This window comes from Anarrhichthys ocellatus, unplaced genomic scaffold (assembly GCF_004355925.1).
Source record: "Anarrhichthys ocellatus isolate YVR2014 unplaced genomic scaffold, GSC_Weel_1.0 scaffold13, whole genome shotgun sequence".
Classification (NCBI taxonomy): Eukaryota; Metazoa; Chordata; class Actinopteri; order Perciformes; family Anarhichadidae; genus Anarrhichthys; species Anarrhichthys ocellatus.
The window spans coordinates 3,808,384-3,825,181 of record NW_022280043.1 but is presented as its reverse complement, the minus strand read 5'-3'; the positions used below and the strand labels follow the sequence as shown (position 1 = coordinate 3,825,181).

At 41.2% G+C, this 16,798-nt stretch overlaps 3 protein-coding genes across 6 annotated transcripts in view; 2 read left to right on the top strand and 1 right to left on the bottom strand.

Moving 5' to 3' along the window:
• ltap1 (lipid transport auxiliary protein 1) overlaps window positions 1-2,306 on the bottom strand; it is a 4,433-nt gene extending 2,127 nt beyond the window's left edge. Inside the window, exons 1-2 of the mRNA XM_031852892.1 lie at window positions 1,579-2,306; window positions 122-223 (exon numbers count right to left, since the gene is read on the bottom strand). Of these exons, the coding sequence (XP_031708752.1) occupies window positions 122-223; window positions 1,579-1,641 (165 nt within the window). The 5' untranslated portion in view covers window positions 1,642-2,306. The remainder of the gene's footprint in view (window positions 1-121; window positions 224-1,578) is intronic.
• LOC116386561 (uncharacterized) lies at window positions 2,233-10,624 on the top strand. Of its 4 annotated transcripts, none has more exons than XM_031852888.1 (7): window positions 2,233-2,663; window positions 4,843-7,700; window positions 7,798-7,993; window positions 8,142-8,240; window positions 8,334-8,583; window positions 8,691-8,807; window positions 10,062-10,624. In XM_031852888.1, the coding sequence occupies exons 2-7, from the start codon at window positions 5,092-5,094 to the stop codon at window positions 10,223-10,225; spliced, it is 3,435 nt and encodes a 1,144-aa protein (XP_031708748.1). In that variant the 5' UTR covers window positions 2,233-2,663; window positions 4,843-5,091; the 3' UTR covers window positions 10,226-10,624. The 4 variants fall into 4 exon arrangements, with proteins under 4 accessions (XP_031708748.1, XP_031708749.1, XP_031708746.1 ...); XM_031852889.1 differs by lacking the exon at window positions 2,233-2,663 and adding an exon at window positions 2,913-3,700; XM_031852886.1 differs by lacking the exon at window positions 2,233-2,663 and adding an exon at window positions 2,913-3,925 and having other exon boundaries at window positions 4,111-7,700.
• An 83-nt stretch (window positions 10,625-10,707) lies between these two features.
• On the top strand, window positions 10,708-15,415 carry aqp10a (aquaporin 10a). Its single transcript, XM_031852890.1, has 6 exons — window positions 10,708-12,042; window positions 12,982-13,108; window positions 13,460-13,597; window positions 13,769-13,887; window positions 13,986-14,203; window positions 15,205-15,415. Exons 1-6 carry the CDS (start codon window positions 11,959-11,961, stop codon window positions 15,413-15,415), a joined length of 897 nt encoding a protein of 298 aa, XP_031708750.1. The 5' UTR covers window positions 10,708-11,958.
• The last annotated feature ends 1,383 nt before the right edge of the window (window positions 15,416-16,798 follow it).

The window sequence follows — 16,798 nt, the reverse complement described above, 5'->3', positions numbered from 1 at the left end:
ACACACACACACACACACACACACACACACACACACACACACACACAGCTATGATATAATAATTCATTAGCAACACATTGTACAGCATCTCACTTCTGGTTCATTGTAGTGTGTGTGGTACCTTAGGAGCATTGTGGCCAAGGGGAACATGTGGTCCTCTACGAGACTTCATGGCAAATCGCATAATTTGTCTTTTGACGAAGATGAATAGCAAAACAAACACCTAGAGGGAAGAGTCAATGGATGTTTTAACCCTTTTAAAGCTTAGTTTACAGGATGCCAGTGGAAGATAAACAGAACAAAATATGTAAATAATTTATTTATTTAATTAAAATACTAAATATTGATATATTGAACTTACTACGCACATTTGCATGTTTTAATTGTTTTAATTCATTGTGTAGGCTTGTACTTGTTTGAGTTGTTTTTTTTATTATTATGCAAGTTTACTTTTACTCAAGTACTCTTCATCACAAGTTTTGTACTTCACTACATTTCAAGTCGCATTCGTTACTGTAGTTAAAAATCGCACATAGGCGATAACTCAGGGTAGAAGCTGCATGTGTGTCTGCGGCCGCAAGAGGGCAGAGCTGCACGTGCAGAGCATAGAGTACCGCGAGGTGAAACTCCAAAAATGATACCTTACAAATGTTTGCTCACGGGCCACCGCTGGTTATAATTAGCATTATTGTACCTCGGGATAGTAACAACATGTTGCAAATATCTTCGACCGAGCTTACAGTAGGGGCTAACGTGCTCATGGACCCCCCAGCGTTGACGGTGGATTATTGTTTTATTTTACCTTCAGTGAGGTGTTTGAGGAGTTTCTGCTGTTTGAAACTACCAATCAGACTAGTGTAGGACTCTCCGGATGAGAAGGTCAACAACCTAGCGACTAGTACGCATGTGCGCAGAGTGTTAAAAACTATGTTCGGGTTTCTTTCCTGTGTTAAAACAGGCCTCGACTTTGTTACATTTGTTCTTATGGCTGTCATTTAGAAAAGAGTATTATCAGGTTATGAATAGAGTAGCGCTTTGATTTGTTCGTGGAGATATGAAACCCATATCTTGTTTATTAGGAAGTATAATGGACAATCAGAATATCATCGCTTCGTAATGTGCAAAATACGCAGAAGTTAGTTTATAAATGAGGAAGAGTAACTCTATTATTTTTGAAAACTATCGTTTTATTTATTGGTCATACTGTAGAATTATAAAACATAGATAATGATATAGATAGACATAGATAAATCCTACATTTAACGATTTAATTATACTTCTTTGCATCATCGGTTTACCAGTTCTGTCATTCATCCACCACGAGTGATCAGCAGCTGTGTTGTAGTGATGCTCACTTGGATTCAGTAATGTTTGTAGACTCATGTTGCATTGGTGTGGTGATCTGGGAGTCTGGTAAACAGCACTGATCTTCTATGAGGTGTGTGTGTTGTAATGACTCAGCATAGGAGTTAGTGTTGTGCACTTTACAATTAAATCAAAGCAGTTGTAGAATACTTCATTCCGATGTTAAGTTAAACTGGACTTGGATATTACATAGATAAAGTGAAACAGACTCACCAGACTACCGTAGGTCATTACGAGCACCACGTTAACGCTCGAGAGAAGAGGAACAGTCGGCATGTTGAAACGGTGCGTTTAATTTAAAATAAGTAACGTTAACGTTGGCCGACTTCAGCTAAATGACGGAAAGTACGTCCAACATATGACATTTGAAAGGCACGCGGTTTCCATTTAAATGCTCGTTTTTAAAACGCGTTAACATCTAAAAACGTTAAACGAAAGACAGAACAGGGAAGTAAAACAAGTAAAGTGCTTTTCGTCGTTACATTTAGCTGTCCACCCGGTTTGTTGACTTCCGCGGTGGTCACGTGACTGGTAAAGGCAGTAGTGACGTAAGCTCTGACGTTTCTCTGGCCTCTTCTGCCACCTGCTGCTGAAAGCGACTTCACTAGACCCAACCAACCAACAACAAACAAATCAACAAGCACCAAGGACAGAAAATAAAGGCCAGCATCCACAATCTCCAGCTCGGCCGTCAAGCAAAGTTGGAGACTATGAAATTGCTCCATTTTCACATTCTTGCTGTTTATTTCTCTGTTTCTTGACACTGAATGGACTGCAGACTATTTATATCCACTGTGAGCTCGTGATTAAATATAATAAATTGCCTTTTCTCACAAAACCCTCCGAGTCCTACACCCTAAAGAATGAATTTATAGAACCAGTGTGTCTCTGTGAGCAGGACAGTGATTTGCATCCATCCTGCAGAGACACTGAGAGCCATTCTTCTGTCAGGAACAAGGGTGGGTGTCTGTGGAGTTGCACTGGAGCTATTTATCCCTACTCACAGACTTATCTCTGTCCTGAGAGAAGACCATGCGACCAAGACCATGCGACCTACCGACCCCTCTGTATGGCTAATCACTGATTGGATCATTCATGTCCTAAGACTTGGCCTAGCATTAATGTCTCTGACTCAGTTGCTTTTGGCTTTTGACAGCCACAGAGAGACGTTAAGACGTCCCGTATTTAGCGTTGCAGCGCGCTGATGGAGTAACCACAGTTTCCTCTATCTCAAAGGAAGCAGGTGTATGCAAAAAAGCAGCAGTACGAACATGAGCCTCTACAGGACAACCAAAACTGTAAGTGCTTATTAGATATTTAAAAATGTTAAATATCTGTCTGCTTTCTCCTTGAACGACTCAGAGGCTGTTTGTTCCCACTCTGCAGTATTCTGTTTTTGCAAAAACAATTCTTCTTCTTCTTCTTCTTCTTCTTCTGTGTGTTTTCTTCTTCTTCTTCTTCTTCTTCTTCTTCTTCTTCTTCTTCTTCTTCTTCTGTGTTTTCTTCTTCTTCTTCTTCTGTGTGTTTTCTTCTTCTTCTTCTGTGTTTTCTTCTTCTTCTTCTTCTGTGTGTTTTCTTCTTCTTCTTCTGTGTTTTCTTCTTCTTCTTCTTCTGTGTGGATATAATCTATCAATTTCACTCCTACAGTCGGCATTACGGTCCCACAGATTCTCAGTGCGTCTCCAATAGAGTTTTGTTTTGTTAAACATATGTCTTACGAGAGGTGTATATACCTTTTAACAATATTAATCCCTGCTGGTATTTTCTGGGTCCACATGAGCTCTTTGTGGTCTCTGGTCCCAATTAAAGGTGCTCTGTTATTATGTATTTTGATACCTGCTCAGCACAGATGATTAAACTTAGGTTTGCCTTTAGGTGGGGTGATATAATAAGCCTGTGTTGAGAAATGTCATTCTTCTTCCGTTTCACACAATGCTGATGTGTGAGGGAGTTTGGAGTTTTGAAGTTTGCAGCGTGACAAGGGCGTCTATGACACACACACACTGTGTGTGCGTGCGTGCGCGCACTCCCTGTTTAGTTGGTTACACACTTAACTGAAGTCAGGAATGCTACCCTGTGAGAAGAGGAAAAGAGGGAGAAAACAACAATGGGAGGGGGAGGAGAGACACAGAGAGAGAGAGAGAGAGAGAGAGAGATTGGACTAGAGGATAAACCAGTGTGGCAAGTTTGCGTCACTGTACTCCATCATGCAAAGCCGATGAAAAGAGACGAGAGAGGAGTCGCTGTAGGAGCTGATGTCATTACAGAGCGCTGCCTTCATTATGAACCCATGTCAACACAGTGGCGACAGGTAAAGAAGTCACTCCAAGAGAAGGTAAGGAACATGTGTTTGTGAATGTTGTAATTATGTGAGAGAGTAATGTCGGATGTTGGGGTGCATTTCTATCTTTCTTGCTGTTCAATCGGAGTTTAAAGAACTGTGCCGTGTTGCCGGGTTACCCAGATGGGAGTCTCTGTGACCATGCTGAACAGGTGTTTCTGTAAACCGACACTCAGACTCACCTGCATTGGAAAGCACCATAGAGACTGTCACCAAAAGGTACGCGCTGTAACCTATAAACGGCCTCATATAATCACACAGGCACTGCTTATCTGATTCTTTTGTCCTGTTGTGTTTGTACAGTAAATCAAAAGCTTGCACTGTTTGTGTTAACTGTCAAAAGAGACGATTTGATCCAAATTCTGACTTGATTAATGATCAAAGATGGTTTCACTGGCTTACAGACGGTGCCTGTTATGTGTGGCTGAGAGCTCCCTGATGAGCCATTGTTCATCAGTAATGCTGTCCATCTCTCAGCAGGCTGTACGTAAATCAAAGTGGCGCTGTCCTCACCTTTGCCCATCTTATCTGATAATTCCACCTGAATACACTATAACACGGTTTCAGTCTGTTGTTGTCTTACTTTGGTTTCATGAGACCGATACGGGCTGCACAGAGACTGATAGTGGAACTTTAACACATTGTTTTGGCTGGGTGGATTGCTGTTAGGGGAGTTTTTCCAGTTTTGGGTTCAGGTTTAGCTGACGATGACAGGTAGTCATGAGTATGTTGCTTGTGTAAACAGCAGTTATGATGTGTGTGTACAACAGAGTGCATTATCTGAGTCCCACTGTTCTTTGAATGGGCTCATTGAGTCACTGTGAGGCGAATGTCAGAGGGGCAGGGATGTGTTGCAAAATGACATAGCTGACAGGAGTGAGTATATTGTAGTGTTTTTGGCTCTCTGGCCCTCATGCTTTTCTGTTCCTATTATTTCTTCTTATCGTTTTCATATCTCATCCATTCACTCTCCACTTTATGCTTCCCTGTAACGTCTTGTGTTGACTGTTCTCAACCACTCTGTGCTTCTGTTTCACCATCTCGAGGAGCCAAAGCAACCACAATCCACATATCATAACATTCCAGCCCAATTCGTTCTCAGAATGGAAATTTGTACATTTTTTTATGCTTGGCAGGCAACGGGAGCTGTTCGCTAAAGACTGCAAGGGAACAACAAGAGATCAAGAAGAGGAGCCCAGAGGAGTCATCTCATCGAGGACACAAAACAGAGAATCATCAGAAGCGGCAGCTGCTGCATTCACACAAACTGCTTCCAGATTTCCGTCTAAAAGACAGTTACTTGCAATTGCATAAAGATCTCTTCCACTCTCTTTTTGGGATTTGGCACTTGACAGCAGATCATTAACTTTGTTTACTCTCAGACAATGGACTTGTCCACACTGCCTACTCCAGTGAGTGAGTATGATAACCAGAGTACAGAAGCACGCTTCACTGTCCGCTCAGCAAACTCTCCCTCGTACAGTCTCACTCGCAGGGCAGCTGTTAGGAAACCCAAATGTTTTTTGGAGGAGGAGAGGAAGAGTGATGAAGAAGTTGGCGAGAGAGAGAGATTCAGGACGCACACTGGCACAGATGGTACAACCAAAGAAGAGGATCACACACTCTCTGGTTATCAAGCCAGGACGGAGAGTCCCAGCAGTGTCAAAGGTCAGAGTGAGAAAGAGGATACGTCAGGCTACACAACAGCTACCGAGCTGAACCAGAATGGCACAGCAGACAAAACTATCACAGATTCTGGCACTGACAGAAGTAGAAAATGTAACCCTGCGTCTGAAAGTCGGGTCAAGACAGACTGGAGGAAATACAGCCTGCCGAGTAGAAGTAAGAGTCTAGATTGGAGAGCAGGGGCATCAAGCCCTGATCGTGGCAAGATGGCTGACATGTTCGTGTTGCCAACTCAACGAGGCATGGACGAAGAAAGGACTGGAGTTGAAGGCATGAGTGGCAGGGTGATGTCTTCAATACATGCCTATAACTCCGCTGGTACAAGTAATGTTGTTCAGGAGAGGAGCCCAGTGAGTCACATGAGTGAGACTTTGGACAGGGCCAGTAAAGGTCATTCTCTTCCCACTAGTTTTAGGTCCCTGTCCGGATCTGGCTCTGGTGTCAGAGAGGCAGCTTCTTCATTTGGGCCCAAAGGAGGTCAGAGCATAATGGAGCGGATAAAGAAACTCTACGGGTCAACTGGTTTCAGTAAAATGGAGGATTGCAGCATAATTAGGGACATCTCAACCTCAGCAACGTCCCATCACAGAGAAACAACAACACAACCCCTCATTTCTACACAGCAGAGGTCATATGAGTGGGCTTCGGGGGGAACCTCCCGCAGGCGTTTCTCATCAGAAGAGAAAAGGATCCCCAGTCCAGTGCAAAGCAGGAAATTTTTCACCTGGACACAAAAAGACACTACAGGTTCTGAGACTTCATTTTTACCACGGACAAACAGGACAAGGGAGGGATTGTCAGGGGTACAGTGGCTAGGACAGATCCAGGGCCAGTACTCAGAGGTAGGGGGAGTTAAGTTGAGCAGAGGGTTAGAGGAAATGGGCACAAGGTCTCTGGATAGAGCCAGGAGCAGGTACTCGACAGCAGCTCAGATACGATCTGCAAGGGCTGCAGCAGGAATTACTTCACCCCCACATTCTAACAGTTTCTCAGAAGAAGATAGAACAGTTTCTTTGAGAGATTTGTCTGGTTTGAGGGAAGGAAGAGCAAGTGGGAATGAGAGTAAGGATCATGAAGGGATGAAGGGCAAGACTGATGGAATACAAGGGACATTGAGTGAAGGAACCGAGCGACTTGAAGAACAGGGGGAAAAAACAGATGAAGTAGCAAAAGAAACAACAGAATTAATGAGTAGCTTTACTGATGATGTGTTTGATTCAAACCCACCGAAAGTGACAATGAAATCAATAGAGAGGAAGACATTCCTGGGGAGGTTGTCGGCCGCCTCTGCAGCCAGTGTGAGAAATAAGATCAATCAGTTCGAGGCTCTCACACAGAATTTGGCTACAGGACAGGCCCTGATGCCCAGACGGGCCTTTTCTGTGCCAACACATCTCAGCTTGGCTCATGAAGGAGTGAAAAAGAGCGGGTCGGCAAAAGCGATAGGTGGATTGAGACACAAGTGGGAGGGATTGAAAGAGGGAGGGGAGGCAGGTGATGAAACTGAGGAGAAAGTGACGGGAGGAGGAAAGAAGCTTGGGTCAACTAGATCTTTATCACTGGATGAGAATGGACTAAAATCAGGGAAGAAAGAGAGAGAAAGGGATGATTTTGTTGAGAATGAAGGAGAAGAAATGGATAGCACCAACAATTGTGGTGATTTTGGTAAATATTCCAGTCTCAAGACAACCCTAGAAATCCCACGAAATGGAGGCGCTCAAAGAAAATGTAGAAACTTTTACGTAGACGAGACAGATTTTTACAGAACCTCAAGCCCTGAGGAGGCACCATCCTCCTTGCAACTGTCCAACTCCGCTGGTGTGCAGAAAACAACACCCCCTAGGTTTACTTCACCTGTTAGTGATGAAGACAAGACTCCAACAAACTCTCCGAACAACTCGCCCTTTCTTACACCTACCACACAACTGGAAAACGTCTTTCCCATTGCTCACAGCAAAAATGAAAGTACTTCCATCCTCGCACAAGCAGCCAAAATCCCCAAAGAAGATTCACCGCTTCTCCCTCGTCCCCTTGCCACTTCCTCCCACAGCAACCTCTCTGATCTCATCTTACCAGATGTAAACACAGCCCATCCACTTGGGAAGAAACAGCTGTTGGACCTGAATGCCTGGGTAGCTGGCTTGAAACCAAATATTATGGTCTGGGATGATGAAGAGGATTTTGAGGATGATGATGATGAAAGTACACAGAGGGACGAGGATTCAAACTATGATTCAGACTCCGGAGAGTCCTCGGTGACCATCACGAGTAACATGAGCCAGTCGGATCACAAGAGCTTCTGTGTCAGGTGGGTACTGTAATATGTCACATTTCTGGTTGTAATTATTCCTTTCAACAATTTATAAAAATGTTTAACTCATAACTCTCGTCTTTCCTCCCTGCAGTCTTTCAGACCTGTGTAACTTTGCTGGTGTTGAATACGAGTCGGAGAATGATATCGATGAGTGGCAATCTACCAGCTATCGGACTGCCTCGCTGAGCTCAGACATGTCGGCCCTGTCCTGTGTGTCTGTGATGCCCAGTGAGGAGCTTGACAGGCTGCTGGAGGACGTGAGGAGCGTGGGGGACAGCACTCTGCAGGTACGGTGTAACTTTTTGTGGTCAACAATCTTAACATTGTCATGACTAAGGTCACCTTTCCCATGCAAGTTGCACACCACAAAATCAATCATACATAGGACAAAAAGTACAACTTCCGTCTGATAATCGCTGCCTTCACTTTTTGCAGGACTATAACGATGTACAGGTGGTGGTTCTCCATAAGGACATAGGTGTGGGACTGGGCTTCAGTTTGGCAGGAGGCGTGGACCAGAACAAGCCAGTCACTGTGAGGAAACACCCCTTCCTGCTTTCTCCTGAAAAATATTGAAAAGCATCATCCTCAGTCTCCATCATTTGTCCCTCGATTTCTTCCTCTCAGGTTCACAAGGTGTTTCACTCGGGTGTTGCAGCAAAGGAAGGCTCCATAAGCGAAGGGGACCAGGTCCTGTCAATCAACGGCACAGCACTGTGCGGCTACACCCACTGGGAGGCCTTGAGGGTCCTGAGGAGAGCAAAGACTCGGGAGATGGGGGTGGTGGTCCTGAGGAGGGGAGGGATGAGCAGTGTCTGTAACGGGGGAGCGCAGACGATTAATCAGGGACAAACGCAGATTCAGTGCACTGAGACAGGTGAGAAGTGGTACTTTACCAGAGTTGTGAAAAGACATTAGTCCTAAAGCTGCAGCAGTTTGAAGTGAGATACTTTATCTGTGTTTTTGTGCATTTGCTGCTCTCAGGTCAGCATATGTGTGTTCGTCTGGAGAAGAACACCAGGGATCTGGGCTTCAGCCTGGAGGGAGGTGTAGACTCCAACCTTGGGAACCGACCACTCACTGTACAGAAGATCTTCCAGGGTGAGAACTTAAACGGCCGAGTATGTAAACATCCGATTGTAGTGGGCTATTCAGCCACAATAGCATTAGTGAGCTCAGGCACAGACTTTGGGTGATAAGGCCTTGTTAGCTAATTCATCCCAAAGATGTTGGATGGGGTTGAGGTTTGGGCTGCCTGCAGGCCATGCTAGCTCTTCCACTCCCAACTCAGAAAACCATGATTATGGACCTCACTCTATGCACAGGGTCACAGCCATGTTGAAAGAGAAAAGCGTATCATTTTCTTTAAATATCACAATTATGCTGCGGCATTAAGTTAGAGATGTCTCTCTATAGTCTCAAAAAAAAGTTAAATCTATAAAGAGTTTGATTTATGAAATCGTTAAGGTTACTCTACTGCCAAATAAAGTCGGGAAAGAAATACATGAGCAAAGAGGCATATTGTGACTATTGCCTTTTGAGTATTTTTTATTTTTATTTTTTTGTTACTTGGATATGATGGTCCAAGTATTCTTTGTAAATATGCAGAAATAAGAAAGATATCAGATGTGTTGATACAGGTTAAAAAAAAACAGGTTAGGTGTCCATATTTAGATATTGTTATAAACATTCTACATTACCTTTTCATCATGACCGCTGCGAGTTTGCCTCTCTAGGACACAACCTGTTTCAGCTTCTCCACTCTGGGAGGCGCTACAGGACAAAAGATACAGGCCGTCACTCGGATGAACAGTTCAATAAGACATACGCTGTCATTATAGATTATCATTTTGCAGTTTTTAATGAACAATTTGTTCTGTTAATACATACATAACATCTGTCACTGTCAATATAAATCCTACATGCTGTATCTACAGTAGATAAATGTCTTTACTTGTACATACTCTACATAATCATACGGTTAATGTATATTCAATCATTCAATATTTATTTCTTCGGAACCATTGGTTTTGTTTACAAGTCACAGAGCATTTGACATACATACGTATAGATGTTTTATTTTCTATTTTATTCTTGGGCATTGCTGCTTTTTCTACATATTTATATAATGTTTGTATTAACACTTATTTTCGCTACTTGTGTAGATAGCTGTCCTGCCTACTCTTAACCTTTATATGTCGAGCTAGTCCCTAGCTGTTATTTCTATTTCTATTCTGTGTAAGTACATTATGAGAGACGCAAAAAAGTCAAATTCTTTCAACGTGCACGGTCAATAAAGCTGATTTGGATTCTTTGTATACAGAACTGTTCATTAAATCCACCTTTTCCCTTCAGGAGGTCCTGTTGATGAGGTGTGTCCTGGTGATGAGGTGGAAGAGATTGAAGGAATGAGCGTGGTGGGGATGAGGCGCCTGGAGGTCTGGACTTTGATCAGAAGACTGCCCCCTGGGCCTGTGGACATGGTGCTTCGTCGCCCTATTAAACATCTGGAAAAATGAGGATTGTTGAGGTGCTTTGCTAGTGGCTAAGAACCAGACATGATTTAAGTGAGATATCTGTGCCTAATGCCATTAAAATAATTCAACAATTTGTAGTCATTATAACAAATCCCTACAGGAAATATTATCTTAGAGACAAGGTCAAAAATGTGTAATTTTCTCACTTTATCTACAGGATTACATCTACCTCAAGGCCTGTGATATTTCTTTACCAGCCCATGATTAAAATGCACTGATGGCTCATTCAAGTCAACCAACCTTTGCTACAGATACTTTGGTCAGCTAAAAGCTAGTAATGTGGTGCCTGTAAATAAATATGCATGTTGTAATATATTGTGAAAAGAAGCTGGCTGCATAAAGAGTTTATCGAGCTTTTTAATAAATCCTAACTTAAAGTGATGTTTTTTATTCTTATGTCATGCAGAGGGTGATAGTGAGATATGATGTTATCTTTCTATCAGTTCACAGAAAAAAAAGGCACGGGACAAAACTCTCAAGCTGAGTAAGTCCTTTTACACATTACCAAACAGAGATACTCAACAGTAGATGTGATAAGATAAGATGTCAATTGCTGTTGATCTCTCCACACACCATGTCATGACAGATTGCCAACTCTAAATGTACCCTACCAGTCAGTTTTCATCAGTTTTCATCAGTTTTCATTCAGAAATCAAAGCATTCTCACCAGTAAGGATGCAGGATCAACTTGTGTCAAATAGTTGACATGCCACAGTCATGTGCCTCTCTGAAAATGATCAGCAATATCACGGTTCTTTACTCCTACACAGCAATTATTTGGGTTACATAATCCACAAAGGAGTCCAAAGTTCAGTGAAGGGGATTATGGTTACATCTTGTCAGATGATGAGAGGGGCTTCCCTATCAACCGCCTTACCCAACACCTTATTCAACACTCGCCAAGAAGGTTTCACCACACCAGTAGTAATATATTTTGTATTACATGTATTTATGGCTTGTTTTTAGACTGGAATTCCATGGAGCTCATTTACCAGTTTTGATACAATATACAGATACAAATATACAATACACAAGGAGAAAGAAGTTTTTATAAAAACTATTAAGGTATACCATTTTTTTCATACAGAATAAAGACTGTACAAACAATTGTATGCACACTCGTATTTGTCAAATACGCACCAATGATTTGACATTCATGATTCTCATAGTTTTGTAGGTGTTGTGACGAAGGGAGTCGTAATAATGTAAATAATTGTGCTGGTGGTTTTGAGTGCTATGTGGTGTATTCTCATTTATTCAGTATATTATTGTTACCTACCTGCTGTCTTGCACATGGATGCAGATTGATGTGTGTGTGTGTATGTATGTATCTATACTGTATGTACATATTCTGTGTGTTATTGGCATCTGTCACTACTGTGAACACATAATCTGACTGTTTATGGCCTCTAACAGGTGAGACACATTATGTGCTTTGCTTCAGCCAATCCCGAAGTGTGACTACCCAATAAATGAGTGATAGTGTTTGACCAGCTGTGGAAAAAGACAAGGCAGGGAAGAGGAAGAAGTGGGATAAGGAGTGCAGGTCCTTAGATGGTCAGATGGAAATTGTGACAATAATTTTTTTTAGCATTAGCGCTGACACCTCCTCCACTCACATCAGCTCCTTGACAGACCGACAGACCAACAGCTGGCCCGTCTGTCAACAGAGGCAGAGTTTAGTGTGAGATGATAAAATGGATTAAACTCCAGCAATGTTGAACCGACGTGTTGTGAGAGTGAGGAATGCCCTGGTGCGAGAGTGCCTGGCTGAGCTCTTAGGAACCTTCGTCTTGCTGGTAAGTGACAATCAGGTTTTTAAGTTGTCTTTCGTAAAAGGAACAGTTTCTAAAATATATAGATTACCACCGCATAGCACTTTTAACTGGTGTACTGGTGTTAAGTCACAGTGGGAGAAAGAACTAGAGGTATATTTTACCTGAGACCAATGGGAAAAGATTTTGCGATGTACAAACTACTTCAAATTGTGTGAGCTACAAAGTTATAAATATATATATATATTGATAATATAAGTTAAAAATATTATTTAGGTCTTATATATATCCACAAAGATTATTTATGTGCGGTTGTATTTGTTGTTTAGTTGTTTGTGTTTGTGTATGTGTGTAAGTATGCATATTTGTAAAATGTAAATACCATTAAGAAAAATATTAAAATTAATTTTGATGATCAATTGGAATATTACAACGGTGTTGGTAAAGTGGTCATGTCATCATTTCACCGGCACTTTTTTCATCCAACTGTTTCCAAAAACTTTAACTGCCTTGGCATTTAAACGACTTGTTATGATACCATAACTCACTTTTATGTGACCTTTACCTGAATATATAAAAGAACAACGTTAATTAGTGATTAATAAGTCATAAAGTTTTATAAGATGTTTACTGCAGGTATGGTTTTTATGAGATGAACACATACAATACATGTGTGTGTTTACCTCTTTTCATCTGTGGCCATTTAGATAAGAAGTGGACAGTTTCATTGCAAAGTTTACGATAATGAGAGGATATTATATTATAAACCTCAAATTTTTCTGTGACAACTTATATGTTTGTTCGACTTATAAATGATTAATCAATAACTAAGAGTGCAATAAGGTATTTACAATGCATTTGTATTTTTGCCTGTGCACAAGATTGTTTCTTGTTTTCCGGATGTTTAAAATATTTCTCTTGACGTTTCGTGCCTCATGGGTTTTCTTTCCATCTTCTGTGAAGCTCTTTGGCTGCTCTGCTGCAGCCCAGGTAAAGACAAGCAGAGACACTAAAGGCCAGTTCCTGTCAGTCAACATGGCCTTCTCTGTGGGTGTGATGTCAGCTATGTACCTCACCAAGGGCATCACAGGTAAATTAAATGAACTCAATACTATCACACAACCAAACTGGCAGCCTTGAAAGATGAACATACAGTGAAATGCAGCAGTATTCCATTGTATGCCTCACACGCTGAGTTAAGACTTACTGCAGCGATTCAATGATCCGAGCACTCTAGATTTATCACACTGATATCTGGCGCTCTCTGAAAAGAGGCCTCGTCAATCTTTTCAAGGTCGCCAGTCTGATATCTACCAGTTAGTTGACACACTATACGACTACAAATAATCTCATATTTAATTACCTTCCAATCTCTCTAACTGTAATTCACTTCTGTCTTCCTCCTTCCTGTCTTCCCTCTATTTCCTATTTTTCTCTGTAGGTGCTCATCTGAACCCGGCGGTGACTCTGAGTTTCTGTGTGTTGGGCCAGGTGCCCTGGGGAAGGCTGGTGCCCTACTCCCTCTGCCAGGTGCTGGGGGCTTATTTGGCATCAAGCCTCGTCTACCTAGTTTACTATGGTTTGTCTTTCTGGCACTTCAAACACTTTATCATTGACATAAAGATGGGTGATTAATTAAAGAAAAGACCTTAATAAATGTGTGCAGAAATATAACAAATGCAGAAGCTTTTTACACATTTTCAGTCTCTTTGTTTTCTTGTTTTCTACATTCCTCCTGTGTCTGTCTCAGATGCTATAATGGAGTTTAGTGGAGGAGTATTGACTGTTTATGGCCCAAATGAGACAGCGTCTATATTTGCCACATATCCTTCAGAGTACATGACTTTGGGCAGAAGTTTCCTTGACCAGGTCAGTTGGAGGATTTCTGTAAACTTTAATCAGGACTTTAACAGCTGGTTCTTTACTCAACTCATACTTTGCTGTCGTATACTTGTTCATTTTATTAGGTAGTGGGCACTGGCATGCTGATGTTGTGCATCCTGGGTTTGAATGAAAAGAGGAACACCCCGGCTCCCTCAAAGCTGATTCCTGCTATAGTGGCAGCGATCGTCCTGGGGATCTCCATGTCAATGTCAGCCAACTGTGGTGGTGCAATAAATCCTGCTCGGGACCTGGGACCACGCCTCTTTACACTGACTGCAGGCTGGGGCACTGAGGTCTTCACGTAAGTATCTTATCGAGCACACATGCCCAGCACCAAACACATACAACTTTCCAAGTTGATAACCTAAGATTGCATATTTCTTATCAATCATTTTAGGGCCTGACTGATGGAGCTACACAATTCATTCATAATGTTCAAAATGACACTCTAGTGAGGACATTGTTTGCCATTCTTACAGTTCTTTCACCTTGTGAAAATCACATATGTCAGGGGTTATCAGCAGCAGGATCAAAGAAACAAGTGTCAGCTTGTTACAGAACATCTTATTACGACCTAGTGTTTGTTCCACGATGCAACCCGTTGCTCTACCTCATGATCCCATGTTTTTACTCTGCCTCTACAGCTGTTAAATACTCTTTGTGCTTAACTATTATTAATGCTGCAGTAGTTGATTCTGGCCCACTAGGTGGCAGAATATCTCCAAAAAAGTGCTGGACAAATGGGAAAAACACACATCTCTAACATATGAATGCTTGCGAAGCTGTTTTGAGTAAGGTCTTAGGAAATAATTGCATACTTACACATATACAGCAGACAGAGAGCAATGTTGTCATCCCATCGCGTTGTGTTTCTGGCCACCTGACAGGTGCAAGTCCAATATTCAGTGTTTTTGTTTTTAATAGCAAACTACCACCAACTGCAAAAAATAGCTGCTTGCTAATATTGTTTGATATTAGCAAGTAGCTAATTCAATATTATTTCTGTATTTAACACTAAGACAGTAGTTTGTTCTGTAGCTTTGTTTGGTGCTGGGCAGGTAGTGCACACAGTTTGTTTGCTGAAAATAGCTGCTTCTCCCTCTGGAAATGTGAAACCTTAACCAAAACATTGAGCTGAATGAGGCAAAAAAGCTCTGTAGAGCTGGAAGGCTGGGTAGTGGTTCTCTGTGTGTTTTTTAGCAATCCCTCTTATATTACACATTCAGTGTTCATATAAAAAATATTGATAAACTCCAATTTAAATAAACAAACTCTCATCTGAACTCTTTGTCTGCTCTCCAGGTGTTACAACTACTGGTTCTGGGTGCCCTTGGTGGCCCCACTTATCGGAGGTGTTATAGGTACTTTCATGTATTTGATCTTCATCCACTGGCACCTGCCTGACCCAGATCCCCCTGAGAGCCTCTCCACTCTCCCCACCATCAGTGACAAAATCAAGCAGCCCAGCATCACGTGGGACAACGGAGAGGAGTTAAAGGCTGCACATCTCTAAGTGTTACTGTCATGAAAATATGTCATCATGACCAACACTGACAGTTAAAGATGGTTATCTGGTTGTGAATTAGGATGGAGACAGAAAATTCTGAGCTTCGCCACTGTTGGTATCTGTCTTCTTCTGTTGGAGAAAAAAAGAGGAATGTCTTATTTATGTCTTATAAATTACTGCATGCGTGAGCTTCTTTGACACAGCCAGTAGACTGATTGTATTATAATGCTGTTTACATTGATGTCTGTATTGTTTATAATATTGATTTTGTAAATTATATTACTGAGTTGTATGTACTTTTACTGAATATCATTATGACTATTGAGCATGTGTTAAACTGATTCAATGAAACTTTACCCTAAAAAAAACTCTTATTTACAATTATTTTCAACTTAGTGTCCGCGGTCAGTCCAATATCCTTTTACATTTATAGGTGTACAAAATCAATATATACATATATATATATATATATATATATATATATATATATATATAAGTGTTGATTTATTTCTCTATTATTTCTATAGAAAAATTACATTTCATTGCTTCAACCTAGTTGGTAGTGCACATGTTTATTGTTAAAGGTCTCTTAGGATGTTTACTGTGCGTAAGAAGAAGAGGGTCAATTCAGGGAGCCACTACAGAATACACAAGTCTCCATTGTGAATATGTGAGTCCTCTCATCATTGTTTTAGATTGGTTTTATCTCTTGAGTCCATCTGGAATACACTCAACAGAAGATTGTGAAATAGATTCATTACAGAGTAATGATGTGTTTGAACCTTTGAGGCCTGTTCACAAAGGTCAAGGCTGTATTGAATGGGTGGTCTGTATCATTGACAATATCACAAACCATGTGACAACAATTCACACGCAATAATGGAACAAGAGAGCAGAAAACGACAAGACGACATGTCAATGTCAATGGTGTTTGGTAGCCTACTTTTTTCTCAAAATCATTTTTTTGAACCTGGTTTTATGTGATCTTTTTTATGAGACCATCTCTCCATCTCCCCTTCTTCCACCAGTAAAGGATTGTGTCATGTATGAGCATATAACTTATACTTAGTATTTGAATTCTGATAGGGATCTATGGGCTACACAAAATCCTTGATCTAATATATAAAAATGATTTTGTTTACAATTTAATTGTTGAATCTTCAATGTGGTGTAGGTATAAGAATGTTTCAGTGATTATTGCATTATGTTGGGCATAATACAGATGTTGCAGTGAACAGATGCTGGAGCAGATAATGCTGACAAAGCAGTAGAGGTCAGTATGACACAAAAGGACATAAAAACAAGGCTATTAATAAATGGCAAGTGTGTGTTAAAAGGTGTTAAAGCAGTACATATCTTTATGTGTAGATAAAAACAGAAACATACATC